General features: G+C 42.1%; 1 protein-coding gene across 4 annotated transcripts in view; it reads right to left on the bottom strand.

The window, feature by feature from the left end:
* The window catches only part of LOC309693536 (C-myc promoter-binding protein-like), an 89,199-nt gene that overhangs the window by 5,121 nt on the left and 60,100 nt on the right, over positions 1-23,978 (bottom strand). For 2 of the 4 annotated variants that reach the window (XM_082512854.1, XM_082512855.1), the window contains 17 exons: positions 23,282-23,414; positions 22,633-22,839; positions 21,877-22,005; positions 17,511-17,652; positions 13,775-13,903; positions 13,380-13,472; positions 12,083-12,202; positions 11,660-11,809; positions 9,388-10,571; positions 8,272-8,506; positions 7,694-7,785; positions 7,435-7,610; positions 6,623-6,784; positions 4,896-5,076; positions 3,898-4,152; positions 3,592-3,709; positions 53-215 (listed from right to left, as the gene is read on the bottom strand). In XM_082512854.1, coding sequence (XP_082368980.1) covers positions 53-215; positions 3,592-3,709; positions 3,898-4,152; positions 4,896-5,076; positions 6,623-6,784; positions 7,435-7,610; positions 7,694-7,785; positions 8,272-8,506; positions 9,388-10,571; positions 11,660-11,809; positions 12,083-12,202; positions 13,380-13,472; positions 13,775-13,903; positions 17,511-17,652; positions 21,877-22,005; positions 22,633-22,839; positions 23,282-23,414 — 3,669 coding nt within the window. The remainder of the gene's footprint in view (positions 1-52; positions 216-3,591; positions 3,710-3,897; positions 4,153-4,895; positions 5,077-6,622; positions 6,785-7,434; positions 7,611-7,693; positions 7,786-8,271; positions 8,507-9,387; positions 10,572-11,659; positions 11,810-12,082; positions 12,203-13,379; positions 13,473-13,774; positions 13,904-17,510; positions 17,653-21,876; positions 22,006-22,632; positions 22,840-23,281; positions 23,415-23,978) is intronic. The other 2 variants (XM_082512856.1, XM_082512857.1) reach the window with 1 other exon arrangement.

Here is a 23,978-nt window from a genome sequence, read left to right as displayed (position 1 = left end):
AAGCCTTCAAATATGAATTGTCCTTATACGTGACTGAACAGTTGGTGCTGACCTTTGCCTTTTGACCCCGAGCGTCTGCCCCAGCAGCTGCAGCAGCTGAGCCATCGGGCGGCTGACGTCGTTCCTCTGGATGCTCTTCACCATACTGTGCAGCAGCTCCTCACTGAACGGCTTTTCTTCCTCTGGGACTGGCCGAGACACAGGGTAACCAACATCTGGAACACAAGCACACACGCACACAATTCATCATGATTTTGCATCAGACATGTGAAAATAATTTCAATAATAGATCATCTGTGAAGAGTGGGCACTCTCTCTGATGAGAAGCACTTGGGGCTGGGTATCTGGAAGGCATAAAGTGGTACTACACTTGCAGATGTTGAATAAGTAAATCTAGTACAATAATATTATAATGAAAAACATGGGTTAAAAAGTGGATGCACAGTACATAATGAATGTAACCCGGCAATATACAAATTAACAACTGAATACTTTACTTGTCATATACATTAAAATAAAAATAATGTTATCTGTAGCTTTTAAGATTTAAATTTAAGAGTAATTATTTGTTACACGTTACGTGGTTCCTTGTAATTACAGTCATTACAATCTGTTCTGCCAAACAGTACAGTTTCCTCTCAAAGCTTAACTAATTCACTTCAGAAACTCTGCTAGAAAACTACGACTCAACATCCTGTCATGAAGAATTGTTGCATTTGTTGCTTTATACTTGACCAGTGTAGTTATCTTCTTTCTCTCTTCAGGTAAGTTCAAATTAAATTATAGTTAAAATTATATATTATACATTATATTATAATTAGCTTATTATAACAGCATTGTGAGAGTACATACATGTGGTAAAAATGTCCTTACAGCAGAGCCCTGACTGCACATGTGCACGTCTCCCCTATTCTGCTGTCTAGTCTCATATTTGTGCCTCCGCTGTGCTGCATAAATAAAACTGAAAATAGCCCCCGAAATATACTTCAAACAGTTACCATAAGATTACATTACATGCAATACAACTGTTCACTGATATTTCTCATTTATTCTCAGCACAGAACTGCATTATTACTGCTCCTACCTACATACTGCTTCACTTTTTAATATAAAAAGATGGAAGTTTTATAATATATGTACACATATCCAGGAACACATATTACATTCATATTTTGCCTTTAGTTTCATATAAGTATTTAATTACTATTGATATAGTAAATGATATAGTAATGTTGTAAGATGGGCAGATACCCTCAGGGATAAATACATATTATCAGACATTTTCATGCATGCACAAAAAAATTACTACTACTATACTCAAATATTAGCATAAAATATATTTTTGTTTATGAAATTGTTAGAAGTTACATAACATACTAATTTCCTAGGATACTAGGGCCATAAAACACTGTCATGTCTATATTTACAGTTTAAAGACCCACCAGTACTGCAACCTGAAGCTCTGTACTAACTTCCTGTTAGTACATATAACATAGTATGATTTATATAAAACTATTTCTGAAGGTTAAAAGTTGCAATATATTTAGAAGCTAACTTCTAATAAATAAGAATGTCAAACTTTACACAGATTGCCTGTTAAACTACAAACAGTAACAGTGTTCAGGAGTGGCAGCGGTCGGTGTTCAGTACCCAGCCCTTTAAGCACCACACGTTGCTGAATGTCCTCATTACAAGTGGACAAACACAGCGGACAGTCACCACAGATGCAAACCCACGTTCAAATACAGAGCAGGGCTGTATTTGAGGCAAACATGTCAAAACCACCTCAGAGTCAAAGTCTCAGTAAGATTTTACACCGCACAAACACTTTCATTCCAACACTGGGAAACCAGCCGCTGACTTTCCACAGACAACACTGCAGTGCAACAAGCAAAGGACACAGAACAGAGGGAAACAGCCAGAGCAGAGGACAGCACACAAACAACAGGACTCATCTGAGGCCGTCTGCAGCAGAGGTGAACACTCACTCTCTAACAACAGAGTACAATTAAGTCCTGCAAGACAGAGAGCAGACACAGCCTGTTAGCACACAGATCGGCCACTGCGCCTCCTCCTCCGTTAAACAGTCAGTTACTGCAGACATGTTAGCACCAGGCTGTGGTATTCGCCCTCACAAATCCAGCTGTTCCCAGGACTAAAAAAAAAGAAGACCCCCCCCCAAAAAAACCCCAAAAAACCCTGCAACTTCAGACTCATTTAAACGACCGGGCTTTTTTTGAAATTCTAATTCTCATTTTAATCCTGAATATCTTTTCTTTAGTTTAACTCACTCTTGTGATTGGAACTTGGAACATAACAAGTTTCAATCCTGAGAAATGCTGAAAAACAAAATAGTAATCGATGAGCATTTCCATCCTTTATCTGTTAGTAAGGACAAACTGGATTACTTATTTTTAAGCATTTTTAAGCATACTGTATAAAGCATTTTAGTGAAAGCTTCTGTAATTTTTCAGCCACACATTTCATAAATAATCTTATTATGTTTTACTTCGTGCTACTTAGAACTCTGTGTTACAGCCCTGGCCATAATTTGGATCACAGTGGCTGGATTTAGTTCTGTGTGTTCTGTTAAGAGTCTCTGGAGGTCATTCCTGATTGGAGAGCTGGCAGCTGCTGATTGGTCCCAGGGTCAAGTGGCTGTTTTAAAAACCCTCTAAAGCAGTTGTCCTGACAGCAGCCCCGTCCTTTGTGTGGCCTTTGTATGAAGACTGATAAACAATACTACTTCTTCCTAACTTTGCTACCTAGTGTGGATTTAGGGGTGTTTAATTGTGATGGATCTTTGGGAGAGCAAATGACAGTTACATTTTCTTGTCTTTTGATTGTCACCAGTCAGGCTTTCATTCAAGTTTAGCCCAGAAAACTTCCAGAAACCTCAAAAGAAAATATAATTAGAAAAAAATGTGCATCTACTACTACTACTATGTGAATATTAGAAGTCGGTGGAACTAATTCAAATTTACTGAAATTATTAAAACACAGCAGAATATATTCAGTTTGTAACTGTAATTAAAAAAGTTTGAGGCGAGCCCATGTTTGGATTTTCTTTTGTTTCCCACTTTTTTGTTAAAATATGGACAAAATTAGGCAGATGGAAATGTACTTACTAATATTATAGATGAGTGGTCTCACCTTTAAAAACAATATTATTGTTCAGCATATATACACAGGAGGCTTTCTGATCAAACTGCTTCTAGAATATATATACAGTTATTATTTAACATTGTTGAACATCTGTACTAACATTAAAACGAAGTGAGGCAAAAAAAGCTTATGCATAGATATGTTTTATGCATATATGCAGGCATATACTCACCCTAACACACATAAATGTGTTAAAAGGGTTTTTATTGAATTTCATAAAAAACGTTAATTAACTTACCTAACACACACAAAAAAATCTCTCTCTGTTTTTGGTTGAGAGCTGCTGAAAGAACCTCCATCTATACACAGGTTTTACAATATTCTCTTCTTTTTTGTATTTTCATTTTGGACAGACGGTTACAGGACCTGAGCAAATTTCCCCAATATCTGAGGAAATAGAAAACATGTCCAAGCAGTGCAACTCACTGTATGTGTTCCAGAGGATGTACAGAGGCTGGATGGGGTCCTGGTGCAGCTTGAGGTTGTCCCACAGGATCTGGATCAACACATGTTTACTGTCCTCAGACATCCAGTGGTGAGGGATCTGAGAAGAAACAGTGTGAGTCAGACGTGCCAATGCTGAAAAATGCTGTGAAACAAAAAAATATTCCTTTCTTTTTTCTTCCATTATCACAAGCCATTGGATCTTTTGTGTGTGTGTGTGTGTGTGCGTGTGTGTGCGTGTGCGTGCGTGTGCGTGCGTGCGCGTGCGTGCGTGTGCGCATGTCCGACCTGGGAGTCTCTGTTGCAGTGCTCAGAGGTGAGGATGAGACCTGGCAGGTTGCTGGGTAGGTCCAGCCGTCTGAAGTACCAGACCAGGTTCCAGTAGATGATGGGGTGATGGTCCACCATGTCAGCCTCTGTGATCACTGAGTCGCCCTCGTTCTCCAGCAGACTCTCGAGCTCCTTCCACAGCACCAGTGGGCTCAGGTAGGGAACCGTCACAGGCTCTGGGTTGTGAAGCCGCCACTCCATACTCAGTGGGTCCTGAGTGTCACAAAAAGAGAACTGCTTAGGTTCACAGCCAGCTTGTGCTCTAGATCTGGCCTGGGAATTCCTCTGTGTGGGCTGCAACCCAGCCCCAGATAAGCAGACGAAAGTGAATGGATGGATCGATGGATGACAAATGGTAATGGCCTGCATTTGTATAGCGCTTTTCTAGTCCATAGGACCCCAAAGCGCTTTACACTACATTCAGTCATTCACCCATTCACACACACATTCACACACTGGCAATGGCAAGCTACATTGTAGCCACAGCTGCCCTGGGGCGCACTGACAGAGGCGAGGCTGCCGGACACAGGCGCCACCAGGCCCTCTGACCACCACCAGTAGGCAAACATGGGGTTAGTATCTTGCCCAAGGATATTTGACATGCAGCCAGGATGCAGCCTGGGATCGAACCACCGACCTTCTGATTAGTGGCTGACCTGCTCTGCCACCTGAGCTACAGCCAAATGACTTATTTATATATGCAGGAGATGTGAGTGATTAACATTGTTATGGTTAAATATTAATGAAGACAGGTTTGAAGTTATCCAACACAAAGGGATATGCAGCAACAGGTTTTTGTTTTGGTTTGCATTATTTTCAGAACTGGACGTTTTAAAACCTCTGTCTCTCCTTTCATTGTGTATTTTGTTCCCAGAGTAAACTACTAGAGGTACCGAACATGAACACTTAAGTTCACGGATTCAAGACATGCCGTACACACACCAGTCCAGCCTTACCGTGGCTTCGTTCAGACAACTGGGCAGGCTGCCTGATGTTGGCAAACAGCAGTTGTGTCGGGTCGTTTCATCCAGAGGACCAAAGGCGCTGACACTACGGGCTATAGGAGCTCCAGAGGATAGCGCCCCCTGCCGGCGTTCTACGGGTATATTGATGCCTTGATCCCTGGTTGACCGAGACCTGCAAAGATACAGCAAAGACAATTTGGCCCTTTTTCCCATAGACAATACTGACTATTTGAACATAGGGTCAATGATTAGGTATAGTGTTACTTTTCTATAAACAGCAACACTGATTTCTTTAGATCACATTAAGAAATTTCACTCTGCCTTCGAATTACAAACTGTATATTTTACAGGAGAGTGTCAGGGCAGCAACCTGAAGCAAACAGTGACTCAAAGCACAGCAGGAATGAAAACCAGAGTGGCTGGAAGAGAAAATTCAGGTTTTAAATGGCCAAGTGTGAATACTAACTTTAACCAACTTGAAATCCTGTGGCATCACCTGACTGATAAACTGAAACAGGAGCAATAGTTCAAAATCCCTTCTCATCCTGCAGCTAAAGGATGTTTTCACATGTTCAATTATTTGCCCACTGTGTACTGAGCTGTGTTTAATAAAGACCAGACAAATTTTCATGGTATTAATTTATTCAACTTGTACTTGTCTACACTTGGATGCAGATCAGGGAACATAATTCAAAAGCAATTAATGCCACAATTGTGGTAAATACACATCTGTTTGCTTGCTCTATGTCAAGTATTTTAGCGATATATCTGTTTCTGTTCATCCCTATTGCTCACACATTTCATAATCTCAAGTTTCCCCCCAAATACCTCACAAAATTGCACCTGCACACACACACACTCACACAGGCACACACACACTGAGCTTTGTTAGGACAGGTGATGCAGATTCACTGCTCTTTTACAATGCAGATGTGGAGTGTGTGGATGCAGCTACAGTAGCTTTTCAGTTCAATAGCATTGTGTAACCAGACAAGCTGCATGAAGATGAGCAGAGGTCCACAAATAAATTAAAAAAAATAAAATCATACAGCACATCTAAAACTAAACTACAGGAAGAACAAAATTTTTAATGATGATGATGATCATCGCACTGTATTTCAGATCTCAGGCCATAATAACATTGTAACAGTTGTACAAGACACGAGGTAAAAGATACGGAAGCACAGACAACAAACAAACAGAACAAAAAGAAGTCCTTTTAATCTGAAGGTGTCTCAACAGTGCAGTACTTATTTTAATTTATTTTTTCATATTTTAGACAAAGCACCATCTTTTCATGTTTTCATGCATTGCTTGTTAACAAATATTGTGAAAGATTTTAAAAACATTTGTATGATTATTTGTCTCACTAACATGTTTTGATACTAAATTTAAATCAGAAATGAGCAAAAACATAAGTAGCCAAAAGCTCCACTACATTCAGGTGTGGTATGTTAGCAGCAGCTAATGTAGCCTCAAGCTTTTCATTATACAACAAATGTTTTGTTTATCTCTGTCAGTCAGTAATTGTGTTCTTTTTACTGTACGTGCTCCAGTTTCAGTCAGAGGGTTTCATTTGTCACTACTGTCCACACTTTAATTCTTAAAGAATTTCTTAAATTTTCAAAAGAAAACTAGCAAATATTTTGATTTTGACAAGAGCATGTAAACAAATGTAAATGTAAGAATGTAGTTTAACACTGAGTATGAGTGCATACCTTGCTGAGCACTCCTGCACAGCAATCATAGGGGACTGAGGGGAGATAGCTGTCGTGGGACAGGGAGTAGACAAGGTGGATGTCCCTGTGTCCAGCCCTGTGGAGGCAGAATATGACGAGGTCGTCGCCTCATCTACTGATGGGCTGCCCTTCAGGAAGAGCCTGCAGAGAGGAGAGAAAAAGGAAAAAAAAACATTACTTAATCAGTACTTAATAAGACATTTCTCAAGTAGTGGAACTTTAAGTAGAACTTAATCACAATGAAGGTTTTGTGCTTGTCTGTATTCTTCTTACTTACCTGAAGCAGCGTTATCGATACTGAAGAGAACATCAAGTAACAGAAATAATCAATTACACCTGTGGGGTTCTTTGCTTTTGAGACCAAAAGCACTCAAGTCTGGAGCCCACTTACAACATTTTGGTGTCGTCTAAAAAAATGATATGACTTTTAATTTAGTCATATCTCCACTTGGATGTGCTTATGCTAAAGCTAGGCTAACACAACATCCATAAAGTTCTGATGAAGGTCACCTTAGTTTCAGTGTGTTAAACGCGTAATAATTAATGACTAAGAATGTACGTGTCTCAACTCTAACTTTTGGTTGAACTTTATTTGAAACGAAGCAAGCCTTAGATCATTTAAAAAGTAACTTTACATAATTCTGGCATTTAATCAATATGGACGGAGGGGGAAAAGATGAAGGGGAGAAGAATTGAAGGTGATTTATTTCATCTTTTTTGACAATATAGTCAATAGTCAACAAGCACATAAAAACAGCATACACACATACAGCACTTGAGCATTTGCCTACCTGCCAGGTCCTCGCATGTCCCTGATCTCCACATTGAGGAACGGCAGGAATGGGTTTCCACAGAAGGGGCAGGTGGTGTTCAGGTTGGAGTCGTCTGCTGTCCAGCCGGCCATGATCTCCTCATCATACACCAGGCAGTCGCAGGTCTTACAGCGAGAACAGCTGGAGATCAGCAGCTGGAGGAAGAGGACACAGACGCAGAGACACGTTTAGCTTCTGTGGAAGATTAGTTTTGATATTTTTTATCTTGCAGTTTTACCTCCATGGCGTAGTTGTTGAAGATGCTAGTGTTGCTGGTGTACCGTGAAGAGCTGAGGTCCGACTTGTCTGGCAGAGAGAAGCCAGGCAGTCCTGCATCAGGATGAACAAACTGTCAGAATATGTGAGGGGGCAATTATATTTATTTGAATTTATTCTTTATTCTTATCAGACTACTTGTCATTTTCCATCTTGGTGTGTTAATGTTTGCCATAAAGAACAGGCCAGACTACTGAAAGCAGGTCTAAAGCATACTGTAGATAATCAAATTCTATATTCTTCTATACAAACTGCAAAGCTTTGTTTTTTCATTGACTACACTAAAGAGGAAAATACAGCGATAGCGTTTCTTGGTTGATAAGTAGAAACCCGTTGCCTAGAATCAAGCATTTATTTATACAGTGCTTTTCACATAAACACAGAGTGCTTTATGAGTCCAACACAACGCACATGAGAATGATATTAAAGAAAGAAAACAAAGCAGCACGAAACAGAAAGAAATTAAAAAATAAAAAGCAAAAAATGCACAATTTTTTAAAAAGGAAAAAGAACATTCATTTGAGTGAATCTTGTGCTGACCAGGGAGCAGAGATGTGGGTCTTCCGTAGCTCGATCCTGCAGTGGGACTATCCAGATGGCTGCGGAGGGGGCTGCGTCTGGGACTCCTGCGAGGTCCTGGAGGGCCAACAGGGCCATTCCTCAATGGAAAGACCATTGAGTGCTCTGTGTCTCCAGAGTCCTCATCTAACAGTGAGGAGCAGTCTGGATCTCCCGCACCGAGGGAGGACACGCTCAAACGGTCACTCTGGCTGTCCTGGATGAGGAGAGCAGAGCATTTCAGTTTTTGCCAGTCTAACTTCAAACTTTCACAGCAACTGCAGATTATTTTAAATGACTTATTAGTAACTCTGACTGCCTCCAAGAAGATCAATGTAAAAATATAAACGAAACCACAGCACGAATCACTCAAATCTACAGGTACAATATTTAGTTGCTTATATGAAAGAAAACAAAAAAACAACAAACTGTGCTACTAAATTGTGCAATTTATTTAGGTTTTTCAGGGGGAAGAATTCACATGGATAATGTGAAAGTCTCAAAAACTCCAATGAGGACACACATTTCTGAAATGTCTCACAAAAGGAACACTCACACAGTTTGCACATGGCAGGAGAAGATTATGTACTGTCTTTGGGAGAGATTTTTGTTTTGTGGTGTTTCTTCTCTATTGTTTTGGAAACTTTATAATAAAGAGCAGAACACAATGACACAATTACTAATGTAGGATTTCACAGAATCCTGCTGGACGGCCACAAGATGGCAGCAGCACACAGGCTTTGGTCTCATTCATATGCTGAGTTATAGAATAGTTAATAGTTGATGTAAGTCACTGGCACAAACTTGTTACAGTGTAGAAGTACAGATTCTCTATCAATAAGACTACAGGCGTTTGCACAGTAGTTGGAGATATTTTTCACTTAAAACATACATTATTGGTTTAAAATTAGGGTGTAAATTCACATCTAATACTCTAAAACAAACAAAAATGGTGGCGTCAGCCAGACGATTTTGAGAAATCTTGAGGTTCCTGTGAATTTTCTCTAAAATATCAAAATCAAACTAAAGCCTATTTTGTATGTGGTCAGCACACCATATTTATTTTTTTCAATGAAAAGAGAGAGCAGGACTCTGTACCTTGGTGGGTGTTGTGTATGTGGCAAGGCGCGTGTACCAGCGGCTCGCTTTCTCTGCTACTCCCTTCCCAGCAGAGAACATGCTGGTCTTGAACACATCCAGTGTTGGCGTCAGGAGTGTATCTAAAGCAAAAGAGGAGGAGGAGAGTGAAGGTGACGTCAGGCTCATCCTGTCCGCCCTCTCTCTGTAGGGGCTGGGTCGAGGACTCGGGCTGGGGGTGGTGCTCAAGCTTCGAGTTGGAGGCGAAGACCACAGATGTTGGCGCGAGATGGGCTGCGAGGGCGACGGCGGCTGGAAGGTGCGGGAGCGAGACACTCCTGCAGTCCTGAGGGGGGAGCTGTGGGGGAGGCTGGCTCTGCGGGAGGAAGCAGAGAGTGAGGAATGGTGGAGGAGGACGGGGCTGGCTGGGTCCTGGAAGTCCAGACTGGGCGTGCGGCTGCTCAGCGGGCTGCCCATGTGGTTCATGTAGAGCTCAATCTCCCTGGCCAGGTGCCTCCGGGCACTAGGAGTGCTGGCCTGGTCCCCCTCCGTGTACCGTTCCTCATTTTGCTGATCAGACTCTGCTGCCAGGAGGGAGAGAGGGTCGTAGCCTGTTTCAATACCTGTGCGCTTCACAGTGCCTCTGTTTGTCATGGTGCTCACACCACCATAGCTGGCGCTACGTTCAACAGCTTTTTTATAAGGTTTTGCCCCCTTAGAGGGCTTTTCGAAATCCAAATCCTCCAGATCAAAAATGGCCTCTGTATTGTTCCTGTCCTCATCGCTGGAGTCCTGCCGCTCCGCCTCCTCATCCACTTCCCTGTGATCACTACTCCTGGCAGCGTGTGACTTAGCAGCTACCCCCTCGAGCCCACCCAGAGCCAGGGAATGAGGCCTCCTAGCCTTAGTGAAGTTGGCACCAGCGAGGATTTTAGCATCTGCGCCCAGGTGTCCTGCGATTTTATCTGGATCAGTTTCACCCTGGCTCATGCCCAGGCCCAGGACAGTGGTGCCACTCCCACTGCTTCCCACAGTGTCACCACTCAGCCGACGGCTCTTTACACCCTGCCAGTCAAGCGCAGAGCCACTGCTGGCGCTGCCCACCACCTCCTCCAGAGTGCTCTTATGTCTCCGGAGCAAACTGTTTGTCTGAATCTCACCAATCTCATCCAGGGAGGTAGTGAAGAGGAGACCTGCAACGTGGTCTGGCAGACAGGGAGAAAGAGAAAAATGGCATTTGTATCAGGAGATGGCACGAGTGAGCAAAGGAAGTGAGATCACTTGACTTGTTAATTTTCAATGTTAGAGAAAAGATCATGGCCTCAGTCCAGCTTGTGCACATGAGGAAAGACACCAACTATAACTACAGAGGAGCCTTTCAACAAGGAACACCCAAAAAATAAAGCTGTGAACTGAAACAGCTAAATAATTTCAACTGTTTGTCACAAAATAAAAGTATGAGTACGGGTAAATTGTCCAAGGCACTCCTATGTTTATATTGAGGAAATCCCAAAAAGAAAACCTTGAAATGTGAATTACAGCAGAGAGAGACAGTTAAGGTACCACATTAGAAAATCTATTAAGCTCTAAAGTCTAAGGAGCTTGGAAAGAAAAGCGTCTGGACTTCTTTGAGTTGCTTGAAGATGTTTCGCCTCTCATCCGAGAAGCTTCTTCAGTTCTAAGGGTCAAATGGTGGAGAGTCCCAGATTTAAACCCAGTGCAAGTATCCCCCCCAAAGAGGGACAAAGGACCCCCTGATGATCCTCTACCTAATAACATGAGCCAAAGTGTGAAAGCGGGTGTGGGTCACAATCAGCCAGGGTTTCGGGTGAGCTCATTGCGAAACCTGGCCCCACCCTATCATGTGATTTCCTGAGGTCAGATGGCCCAGGATGTGAGTGGGTGTTAAGGCGTCTGGGAAGGGATCTCAAAACTGGATTATAGATGGCAGACAGTTGGTGTCGTAAACCACCGCCTCTGTTCAAAGATGGTCGCTCACAGTGGACGTAAATGGCTTCTTTCACTCCTCTTTAAAACCATCTGTCCTCTCTGTCCAAAATGTGAATGTTGGCATCCTCGAAAGAGTGACCTCCTTTGTCCCTCTTTGGGGGGAAACTGGGTTTAAATCTGGGACTCTCCACCATTTGACCCTTAGAGCTGAAGAAGCTTCTCGGATGAGAGGTAAAACGTCTTCAAGCAACTTAAAGAAGTCCAGACGCTTTTCTTTCCAAGCTCCTTAGACTACGATGACTGAGAACCTTCACAGACATTAAGCTCTAAAGTTTGCAACTACCTGCGCTGGCGGAGCTCTTGGGTTTACAGGCTGAGTCATCAAATGGACAGCTGCTGCGAACAATGCCACGGGGTCTGAAGGAAGAACTCATCTCCAAGTCAAGCTGAGGGAGGCAATCTTTGCTTCCCTTGGCACTTTCTGTCTCTGACACTACAAACACGAAAAACAATTACAATTTATGCACACAGCACAAAACACACCAACATTCTTTAAAAAAAAATTAACTGCAGGACAACAAACAACTGAAAGCTTTGATGTTCATGAGAAACCAAAAGGAATGAATCATCTCTAGAGGAGACAGAAAGATCAAGGCAGAGGAAAGGGAAATCCCACGTGGCTACAATGCTGCCAAGTTAGGGGTTTTTTTCCCACAGTTAAAGGCAAAGGAATATCAGGTGACATCAGATCAGACAGAATACTGACAGGAGCTGCAGTCGCTCTCCTTCTTGTCGTCTTTGTCAGGGGCAGAGTCCTGGCCAGCGGGGTCTCCTCTCCGCACCTCCTCTTTTGACAGGGAATTATAACCCAAGTCTGACTGATCACCTAAAAAAAAGAAGGAAAAAAAAAAGAGTACAACTTGGGTGAAAGACAAGGACAAACACAGGCAGTGGATTATCTGAATATCTAATTATCTACCTAGTAAAGCACAAAGTCACAGAAATACACATCACACACACGGAAAGTGTAAGCAGAGGGACAATTCAAGAACAAAGTTGAGGTCCAAGCCCTTTACTTCCATGTTGTATGCTAGATAACAACACTATACACTGCATTGCGCTATGGGACTAAAATCTTACATGGACAGGAATCTACTGTAGCTTTACACTGTAGGAAGAGAGATACATGAAACATCTATGAGAGAATGAACCAGTGAGCCATTTTCTTCTCTTTATCTTCTCAGTTCTGCCTGGCACATTGTTAGTGCTGGGAGAAGGAAGAAAAAACAGCTAAGCTGTACTGGATAAAGGAATCCCCCCCGAGGCACGCAGAGATCTACAGTTACCATATAAAAACAAACTGCATTTTTACAGCTGCTAATGATTCTGACTGCTACGGCTCGAGGCTCACGCTTCCATCTGTCTCTAAAAGTTTTCGGGGTCCTCAGGCAACGAGCTGATTGATTCGTTCTCCTCTTTCATCCTCCACACGAGCCTTTGTGGCAATCACCTCTAAATAAACCATGAGGCTGCACAGCTCAGCTGTGATACAGCATAGAACAACTTGCAACTGACGGCGAGTAACACAACTCCAAATCCTGGAGAGTAATAACCAGTTAGCTGCACATGGAGGTCCTTCCCACCTGCTGTGCTGTGAGCTGTGTCTCACTCTCAATCTTTATGCACACGAGGCGACGCTTCCTGCTGAGGTGCCATCTCCATGATTAAAATGATTTCCGTAATCAAAAAGAATGCATCTCTGGATAATTACTCGCCATAATTGACAAAGACAAATCACTCAGTAGTGAGAGTGAGAGTAAAACTCGTGGGAAAAATGAGCAAGGAAATAGAAGTGGACTTTGATGTGCTGGATGGAGCAATGACACAGTGGAGGAAAGAAAGAGGAGAGGAAGTCACAGGGAGGAGAGCAAGAAACAGTAACACGTAACAGTGACAATGACAATGACGAGCAAAATAAAAAATGTTGCAGAGCAGCTAAGATAGATAACACAGACAAACGCAACCAGAATCAGACAAGGCTGACTGAGAGAGAGAGGGTTTACCTGGGTGGAGGGTGGCTTCTCTGAGCTCAAAGCCCCCACCGTGTGAGTGCGCCACCGGGGCCCTGGTGCCCAAGCTGCCGCCCCTACAGCCGACTGCATGCGAGGGCAACACAGGCAGGGCCAGAGTGAAGGCAGGTTAGGGACAGAGCAGAGCAGAAACCACAGCCGCAAAAACCAGGCGGCGATCATGGATGCACAAAAGGATTAACAGGAGGAAAAACAGGAAGCGGAGGAAGGGAGGTGTAAATCGAAGAGGGAAATGAGGAGTAAGTGAGTTGGTGAGTGGATCGAATGAGGAGGGAGGATGAAAGGGTGACAAAAAGAAAAGAAAAAGATGTTGAATAAGATGGCTGCTATTGAAAGATGGAGTCACGCAGCAACCATCTGAAGTGTACCTGTGCTAGATCTATCATCAGTGGGGTCTACTTTGATGGAGTCGGCGGCGTAGGGGCCCTGCTCGACCAGGTTAGTGTCGGCAGAGCTATCCAGGCTGCCGTGACTCACAGCGTCCAGGTCGCTGCCATCTGCCCAAAAACAACAAAGCGTTAAAGGAGGCTGGTGGCGTTTAAGCTCAACAAGACACAGCCGCTCTATTTTTACCTCTTTTTACATCAATTACACCAGTTTGGATTGCATAGAAAATTAATTATTTTGTGGGTGGAAAGAAAAACGTGTTTTCATTTCATGAAAATTAACTCATAAATATTTTAAATGAAAATTAATGATTACTTAAAATCACACTGGAGTATCTTTGCAGGCGTACAGATGCCCATTTTGAGCAACCATCACCCCTGTATTGGCACAGCTAGATGAGTGTGTGGAAAAATCTGCCTCTGTGGGTTCATTTATATTCTCAAATGTCCAAATGACTTTTTCCTTTGAAACAGGATTTTTGTTAAAAGACATTAAGTTTTGTTGATGTAGTAAACAGATTTCATACAGCACGAGCACCACGGCCTCCACAGAACAGCACAAACTGACTGACCAAAGAATAAAGAAGACCTCGATGCACAACTGAGTGAGATGATGTCAGTCTCTAATTTGTCAGACAGACACCACACAGGTCCTCAATTGGAAGCCTCACTGAATGGTACCCATAGGAGCCAGACCATGACATTTCAGGAAATGTTCTTTCTCTCTTCCATGAAAAAGTCTTCATTTCTCTCACTCCAGCAACTCTGACTTAGTTCAAAGCAAAATATTTTTTTTTGAAAAGCATTTTGGGACTAGATTAAAAACAAAGCTGATGACGTGAATACGTAATGCTTCTTTGATCAGCACGAAGTCAGCACTGCACTAACATTGTCAATCTGCCTTTTATTACATAAAATGTAACACATCAGGTAACATAGCGTGCCACTGATAACACAGGAGTCATGGTTTATGAAAATGAGCCTCTGCATGTTTTTATGTATATTTATATCAGATTTTTTAATTGATTTTCTGTCTAACTTATGGCTCAGTCACACTAGAGTAAAAACAGGACAGAAACCTCCTCATGACTAGAAAAAAATCCATGGCTGCCTGGTGAGCTTCACTGAGTTTCTTTCATTGATTCATTCCAAGTAGTAGCAGCTACCCGCAGGGTGTCCAGAGGTTGAGCATGCAAGACCCTCAACATCTGGGTGACCCTTTATGAGTGCAAGGTGATTGCACAGGTTGCCTGGTGGGAGGCAACCTGTCTCCAAACAATCTGCAATCAGTCTCAGGCAGACTGGCAAAGTTTTGCAAATAACTGCTGTTGAGTTTGTAAAAACTGACAGATTACCAACATGTTGCAGTCTGGTTAGCTTCATATATAAAAGCAAGGTTGCTGATCACTCGATCATTTTGCAATAAAAATGCTGTCCTGCAGCAACTAGAGGAATTTATCTTTCAAATCTGTGAGGTTCTGGTTGAACTCTGAATGTAAGTACTTCATTGGAATTTCTTTTAGGGGTGGGTTTGTTTCTGTCTGCGGGTCCACGCTTTGTGTTTTCGCCCTTTATGCGCTGATTCTAAAGCTGTTAGTTTGATGTCTCTCCAAACAATATTGACCGAACCAGCAGCAAAAGAAGATCCAAACTACGCTTCACATAAACATCGTCATGTTTGATGTTTGTCGTTCTTACTTTTACTGTTTTGCTTCGACCACGATGCACAGCTCTCTCTCACTCTCTCTCTGTATCAAGAACAGTTTCCCGTCTAAAAATCTGTTTTCTTCATTATTTGCTTGCTTGTTACGCACAAGTCTACCGTTGTTTACAGCTCTGTCGGCCGAGGTTTTTTTTTTCGTTTTATATACTTCCGAAAAGAAAACCTAATTTCTGCCGTTCAATACTGAACAAATTTAAACTTTTTAAAATTATGCAAAACGCTTAGCCGTGTCGCTAATAAAACCGCTGTAACTTCAGAGGTAATGTTCATGTGTTGATTAATGGTTTTCTTTCGTTTTTTGATGTACTGCAGAATATTTTTATAAAATCCCAGGCCAGGAAAACCTTCATGTTTTTCTGTGTTTTATCTTCAGCTACTTTGACACAAAGGCATCTGCTGTGATGCTCACACCTTTGATAAAGTCTTGCGTGTGTCAGCTTCCTTTTTATAGATACAAAAATATGTAAATGTACTGATCTGAATTATAATATTTCTGACTGTCAAAATTTCCCAGATTCAAATAGTATTGAATCGAATCGAATCGAATTAAATCGAATCGTGGATCGAATCGCTTGGGGACCCTGTGAATTGGAATTGAATCGATTCTAGAAATCAGTGACGATACCCAGCCCTAATTTCTTTGTATGTAGACGGCAACAGATTTTTTTCACAAACAGACTGCATATAACTGCCAATTCACTCACATGTCCTATTCCCATTTTCATGCTTGAACGCATGACATTTCTTTGAGGTTGGCAACTGCACACAAGTAGTTACAGACACGGGCCCTTTGAAGAAAATCCAATTATATAAAACAGTGGTTGTAACAGTTCACTTGGGTTATACAATTTGCCCAAATTTCCTAAAAGGTAAATTTATTAGCAGGATAATATCTAGTAATTTTGTGTTAATTATAAGGAAGACAGGCTCAGCTGTTGCACATAAAATTGATTCATTCTAATTAGCTATTAGCGTAGACTAAAGAGTTGTTTGACAGTGCACATGTAATGGAAATTTGTTGTGTAATATAAATAAGATATAGTGCAATTGTGGCTTGTGTGCTTCTTGTGCAAGGATGAGTGTGTGCTTGTTAAATGGGAACACACAGGAACCTTTGGCTCTTTCAGACTGAATCAGCACTGAACTGTGGAGAAGAACACAATGCACCCGTTGCTAACAGGCAGTATCTTAAAAAAGCAGGGATTAGCAGGCTGGGGATTAGCATGCAGTGAGTGTGCAGGTGTTCACTGGCATGCAGGGGAGTTCAATCGCATGCTGAGATAGCTGTGTTTTAGAGTTTCACCTTTCAACTGTAATATAGGTGCAAATTTAATTTTAGGAATGGTGGACAGGTAGAATTTGTTTTCAGAGCTTGACATTCATGGATGGGCAAGTCTGATAGAAAAATGTGAGGGAAGTTTGCTTGGGCTTACAGAAGGTCCAACTGAACTTACGGTCAGATGTTTTGCATGTACTGCTGATGTTTTTATTATTATGAGAAGAAAAATCAGTAGTGCTCCTTTTCTTCTCGGCTCATTGCAGCGGCATGTGAGTATTACACATCATTAGTTTTAGTTGCAGTCCTCTTTAATGTACTGCACCTGAGCTACTAATTAACCATCAAGCCTGGAAAGCAACATCAGCAGTGCATTTTTCCTGGAGTTTGGTTGTGTGTTCATGTTTGTCATTGAAATCATAAGTAGATTTAAGCAGGAAAAAATGCTAACGAGACAGTCTGTGGCTCTTGTGCTGCAAGCTGCATGCTCCTGTGTGTCATCTGCTCTGCCTGCAATGCTACACTTACTGCTTTATTGCCAAATTTGATTAGTTACATCCAGATCTTGTGGAGTAACAGTATTCCAAGACTGAATGCAAATCACCAGGGGACGTGTCAGGTCAAGGACTCTGACTCTCTTCATTAAAGATGACAGACTAATAAGAGAAAAAGGGACATTTCTTTTCTCAGGAATGCAGACTGTTACTGATCACAGTTACCTGACAGAGGGCTCTGGGTGAGGGGTGCGTGTCGTCGTAGTGCCCGTTTGAACTGCGCCACGCCCAGTATGACATTTCTTAGCTTCATCCACAGGAAGTATCCTCCTCTGGTGCTGGAGGGCCATGTGCTCTCCAGTACCGCCTGGGCAAGGAGCAGGACAAAGAAAATGAGGACGGATGTGAGGATAGGATGACATCAGGAGGGGAAACAGATTCCTATCATATCATGAAAAGAAAAATGTTTGCTGCCAAATTAATTCAAAAATAAAATATTTTCATATTCTTCTCCTAAATGAGCGTGACAAGTCTGACGAGCGTCCGACTTGATTCATTTTATTTCGACTGAATATTTTGAAGTGACTGAACTGAAATAGGACCGATCTCTGTTCCATATAAACCCATCTTGAATGAATATTTCATCAAAGGCATTAACTGCACTGGTATTAGATCTACAGTCACACTCAAGATCAGAAGAGCAGAATTGCAGCTGTTGGTAACCAAGTCACGTTCAACAGGCTGATTGGGGGGGGGGCTCCCTGGAAAAATAACAATAATAATAAAGAAAAGTGATACGCAGCCGAACAGAACTGGGTTTATCACACCGTCGTTTTTTGTATGCAGGTTCAGAAGATTTCATTAAATAAGGTCGCACTACTGAGCTGTCAGCAGTGACAAGAGGGCTAGAGAAGAAGCACATTTTGTATTCAAGGAAGAACTACTTTTTAGGCTGAACTGAATGGCATCGATGATGATATCCTGAGCAACATGAAAAAAAAAGCTTGACATTTTGTGAATTGTGCTTCGTGAGGGTAGTTGGAAGAATATGACCCTCATATTGCTCCAGTAAATGTGAAGCTACAGGCAGCAGACCGTTTAGTTGGGCTTAGTTTAAAAGAAACAGAAGAGCAAGTGGAAATGATACCCCATTTCTGCCAAGGGCTAAAAGAAAATCCCTCTGCTAACATCTCTGGAACTCATTAATTAAAACACTGCAGCTGTTTGTAAAGTTCATCACCTGCTGGTTCTAGTTTCATACTGACAGTTGAACTGGCTGAAAACAATATCCCATTTTACATAATTAAAAGATAAATGAGATTTAGTTTTAAATGAGATTGACTGACTTCTTACTCTGATATAACAGTCTGACTATGAACCCAGTCCAGCCTCGTGTAGTGCAAAGACAGATCCATATGAAAGAGCACTGATGACAGAGAACAGTTGGTATGGTTTGTCTAACCCACCGAGGCCAAAAATCTGCAAACATTAAAACCTGTTCAGTTTGCTGCTGTGATGTCAAAGCTCTTCTCACTGATCATGCAATGTCGCATTTATGCTGAATGAAAATCCTTTATTTATTCTTTGACATGTGACATACAGTGGGGCAAAAAAGTATTTAGTCAGCCACCGATTGTGCAAGTTCCCCCACTTAAAATGATGACAGAGGTCAGTAATTTGCACCAGAGGTACACTTCAACTGTGAGAGACAGAATGTGAAAAAAAAATCCATGAATCCACATGGTAGGATTTGTAAAGAATTTATTCGTAAATCAGGGTGGAAAATAAGTATTTGGTCACCTCAAACAAGGAAAATCTCTGGCTCTCACAGACCTGTAACGTCTTCTGTAAGAAGCTTTTCTGTCCCCCACTCATTACCTGTATGAATGGCACCTGTTTGAACTCATCATCTGTATAAAAGACACCTGTCCACAGCCTCAAACAGTCAGACTCCAAACTCCGCCATGGCCAAGACCAAAGAGCTTTCGAAGGACACCAGGAAAAGTATTGTAGACCTGCACCAGACTGGGAAGAGTGAATCTACAATAGGCAAGCAGCTTGGTGTGAAAAAATCAACTGTGGGAGCAATCATCAGAAAATGGAAGACGTACAAGACCACTGATAATCTCCCTCGATCTGGGGCTCCACGCAAGATCTCATCCCGTGGGGTCAAAATGATCATGAGAACGGTGAGCAAAGATCCCAGAACCACACGGGGGGACCTGGTGAATGACCTGCAGAGAGCTGGGACCAAAGTAACAAAGGTCACCATCAGTAACACACTACAACGGCAGGGAATCAAATCCCGCAGTGCCAGACGTGTTCCGCTGCTGAAGCCAGTGCATGTCCAGGCCCGTCTGAAGTTTGCCAGAGAGCACATGGATGATACAGCAGAGGATTGGGAGAATGTCATGTGGTCAGATGAAACCAAAGTAGAACTTTTTGGTATAAACTCAACTCGTCGTGTTTGGAGGAAGAAGAATACTGAGTTGCATCCCAAGAACACCATACCTACTGTGAAGCATGGGGGTGGAAACATCATGCTATGGGGCTGTTTTTCTGCCAAGGGGACAGGACGACTGATCCGTGTTAAGGACAGAATGAATGGGGCCATGTATCGTGAGATTTTGAGCCAAAACCTCCTTCCATCAGTGAGAACTTTGAAGATGAAACGAGGCTGGGTCTTCCAACATGACAATGATCCAAAACACACCGCCCGGGCAACAAAGGAGTGGCTCTGTAAGAAGCATTTGAAAGTCCTGGAGTGGCCTAGCCAGCCTCCAGACCTCAACCCCATAGAAAATCTGTGGCGGGAGGTGAAAGTCCGTGTTGCTCGGCGACAGCCCCAAAACATCACTGCTCTCGAGAAGATCTGCATGGAGGAATGGGCCAAAATACCAGCTACTGTGTGTGCAAACCTGGTAAAGACCTATAGTAAACGTTTGACCTCTGTTATTGCCAACAAAGGTTATGTTACAAAGTATTGAGTTGTATTTTTGTTATTGACCAAATACTTATTTTCCACCCAGATTTACGAATAAATTCTTTACAAATCCTACCATGTGGATTCATGGATTTTTTTTTCACATTCTGTCTCTCACAGTTGAAGTGTACCTCTGGTGCAAATTACTGACCTCTGTCATCATTTTAAGTGGGGGAACTTGCACAATCGGTGGCTGACTAAATACTTTTTTGCCCCACTGTAGGTACAGATCATTGCATGCTCCCCTGCCCTGGGCAACTTCAAGTATTTCATTTATTTAAATTAAATGTATTTATTTTTTTATTTTCAGTTTAGTTTTCTATAGCTATGGATCACCTCAGGTTCTGCTGTTTTTTTACTTTTTTATATGGAACTATATGAATTTAATAGGGAATGAAGGGCAGAGTTAATATTTAAGCATGCTTATGCAGATTTCTCATTCCCATACTTGGACTTCAAACACCTACAGAAGCATAAAAGAGGAAGAAAACCCACCTGTAACTGTGAACACAAAGCTTGTGCCAGAGTACAACTCTGCCACCTCCTGCCTCCAGGCCATCTATTTCTAAGGGAAAATATGATCCTCTCAGGTGTCAAAACACTACCCTTAGTAACCTTTACTGCAGCCTTGCCTCTTGACAGTCTGCTCCCACATCAGCCAATTTAATTTTATGCTCCCTGGTTCAGCAGACCAGGGGCAGGTTACAGTGATAACAGGGATGTGGTTCATCCTGACACCTGCGGGTGATCGCACACCGTGTCACACAACCTTGGGGGTAAGCCGCAAATGTCAGCGATGTTTTCTTTTATCTGAATCTGAGTGTCTGTTTGCCATTGTAGCCATTGCTACAATGAAGTGCCTCTGCTTTGTGAGTGCCACCAAGAGACAGATGATTTTTACTGACTGTGCAATGAGCACAGCAGTGTGATTATCTGAATGCAATTATTTATGCGACTGCTTGTGAATCATGAATAAACAATCAACAAGGTTGCAATCAGTATGCCTTATTATCATCCAAATTCCTAAGCTATGTTTATCCAGAAGATCAAATTTGAGAAACTGCATTCAATCTGGGGCTTCAGAGGTCACTCAGAGGTCATTTCCTCTCTGCATCTTAATCTTTGCTTTTATTTATTCCTTCAGTCATATTAAATATGACATTTACTAAAACAAATACTTTTTTCATAATGTGGCCGGTAACCTGATTGATTTCTACAGTAACCAATTCTCCAGACTTTTATTACTCTGCCTCAGTCTGCACATTTATCCATCACTGCTGACAAAAAACAAGTTTCTTATTTGACAGTCGCTCTATAAATTGCCAGTTGGCTGTCATTGGTGTGTCCATGCACTAGTTAAAGTTGCAGTAAAATCAGCAGATTATTTATAATGTGCGAACAAAACAGATGGCAAGCTCAGGGGAGCAGGGAGGACAGCAACAGTGTTTGCATGTCCCAGCATTCACGTGGATCCGTTAGACAACGCAGAGCAGTTGATATCAGTGAGAGTCATAGCCTATCCATTTTTAAAACAACAAAGTGTAAATTTGTTGATAGATTAATTTCACACAAGTTCTGCCTTCATTATCATCAGCAGTACCACTGTACCTTGTTATAGTAACCATACGTTATGGCGTTGGGGTGGACTCCAGCCTTCTTCATCTCAAAGAGGACCCTCACTGCCAGGACAGGCTGCCCATACTGTCCACACAGCTGCATCAGAACCCGGTAGCAGACCTGCACGTGGATTGTTTGGGCAGAAATACTACAGACTGAAAAACAGACTGTGCAAGTGTGTTTGGACATCTTGAATCAAAAGACTGTAAACAAAATCTGCCACTGTTTTTAAACTGGATGTGATGAGTGAGGAGTGGACGACTGTGTAACTGAGGCTGGCAACTTTGTAATCACACAATCGAGCAATCAAGGATATCTTTTTTTTTATACTAATGGTAAATAAATGGTAAATGGCCTGTATGTGTATAGCGCTTTTCTAGTCCGTAAGGACCCCAAAGCGCTTTACACAACCAGTCATCCACCCATTCACATACACATTCACACACTGGTGATGACAAGCTACATTGTAGCCACAGCCACCCTGGGGCGCACTGACAGAGGCCATGAGTACCATCACATGAAAAATTAACTTCATGCTGTATTCCACATGATCTAAAACTAGCAAATGAGTCTATAAACTCATCAGAAAAGTGTAGACTTTTCTTTCCTTCCCGACAGTTAGAGAAAATACATGTTTACGGCACTTCTGTACTGGCTTCACTATTTAGATCTGGAGGCTTTGTCAAAGTTTCATACACAGTCTATGATCAACAGTTAGCAGGTAATTTGGGGCAACAGCTGATGTACCTCATCAGGGGGCTGTAGCTTCTTCGCCTGCATCTTCCTGAGGACGTCGTAGGCTGTGCGAAGCGCTCGCACCTTGGAGTGGCACACCTTCACGTATGCTGGCAGGCAGATGAACCACAGGCCGTAGCAGTGACGCAGCAGGCACTTGGACCACAGCTGAGGAATGGATGAGTACTTTTTAGCAATCTTCTGGGCTGATTTGATCTCCTGTGGATGAAAAATAGAAGCAGAAATTATGCATAATTCGGTCTCGGGGACATGTCGAATTCACACAGGAGATAATGGCAAATGAAAATTACCTACGCTACTGTCTCATGTCAGAAAAAGCTGCAAGGAAACCATGTCAACAAGACAAAAACTTCTACTTGCATCTTTTTTAAATCTGTGGATTGCTTGAAGCTGTTCAGTACTGTGTGCTTAATTATCAAGTATCAACTTTAAATACTGACTCTACAAAAGGAAATGTTTTTTGATGGTCTTACTTGCTATCAGCCTTGTAAAATTTTGGAGATTCTTGGAGCATGTTTGGACGTGTAGGTAAAGCAGCATGTATTTTTGCCTTATTTATAAGCATAAATAAATCAGTATGAAAATCCAAATGAACCCATAAATTGCAGTGTTACAAAAAACATGTTTCTGTTGTGCTGACCTGCTTGGTGCGTCTAAACATGGGGGCAGGGCTGGTGGGACAGCTGTGCCTGGCAGCGAGGCGGGAGGAGGGCGTCTGCAGACCCTCCACGGGGTCAAACAGATCTAAACTCAACACTGGGAAACCATCATACCTAATGAAAAACACACATTCACACATTAGTGAAAGAGGGCACACAGTTATTTACATGCATACAAAGTGGGTTGGCATCCATCAGGCTGGAGCCTAAACACCCTGTGGGGAATGGTTGCTTCCAAGGTTAGAGTGACATCAATACAAAACCTTTTTTGTAATTGTCTACAAAGAGAGCTAATAAAAAAATGTGGAAAACTGCTGGTCATTATGGATTATGATTGGGACATAACTTAAGTGCTTCTGAAAAAAAATAATAAATTATTCAGAATGAGGCATGACTGCAGAATACAAATATTCAGCTCCACACGGTCCAGCAGCAGAGTTCAGTCTTGGTCCTCACTTTGACAGCTCAACTCCTGCTGGTCCTCAGTCAGCTATTGAAAAGAAAGAACTAACCAAATTGAAACTTAATCTATTGTTCAGATTTTTCCCTGCTGTTAGCTGTGAGAATTTCCAGTTCATCTCAAGGAAGGACATCTAGTAGGAGGATTGTACTCAGCAGCATATTTGTATGTCTTTCCAAATTTAAAACAAATATTACTCGTCATTTGTGCACAACATT

Source organism: Aulonocara stuartgranti, assembly GCF_965226115.1.
Source record: "Aulonocara stuartgranti genome assembly, chromosome: 1".
In the NCBI taxonomy this organism is placed as follows: Eukaryota; Metazoa; Chordata; class Actinopteri; order Cichliformes; family Cichlidae; genus Aulonocara; species Aulonocara stuartgranti.
Note: the sequence above shows the minus strand (reverse complement) of the source record. Positions and strands in the feature narration are given on the sequence as shown.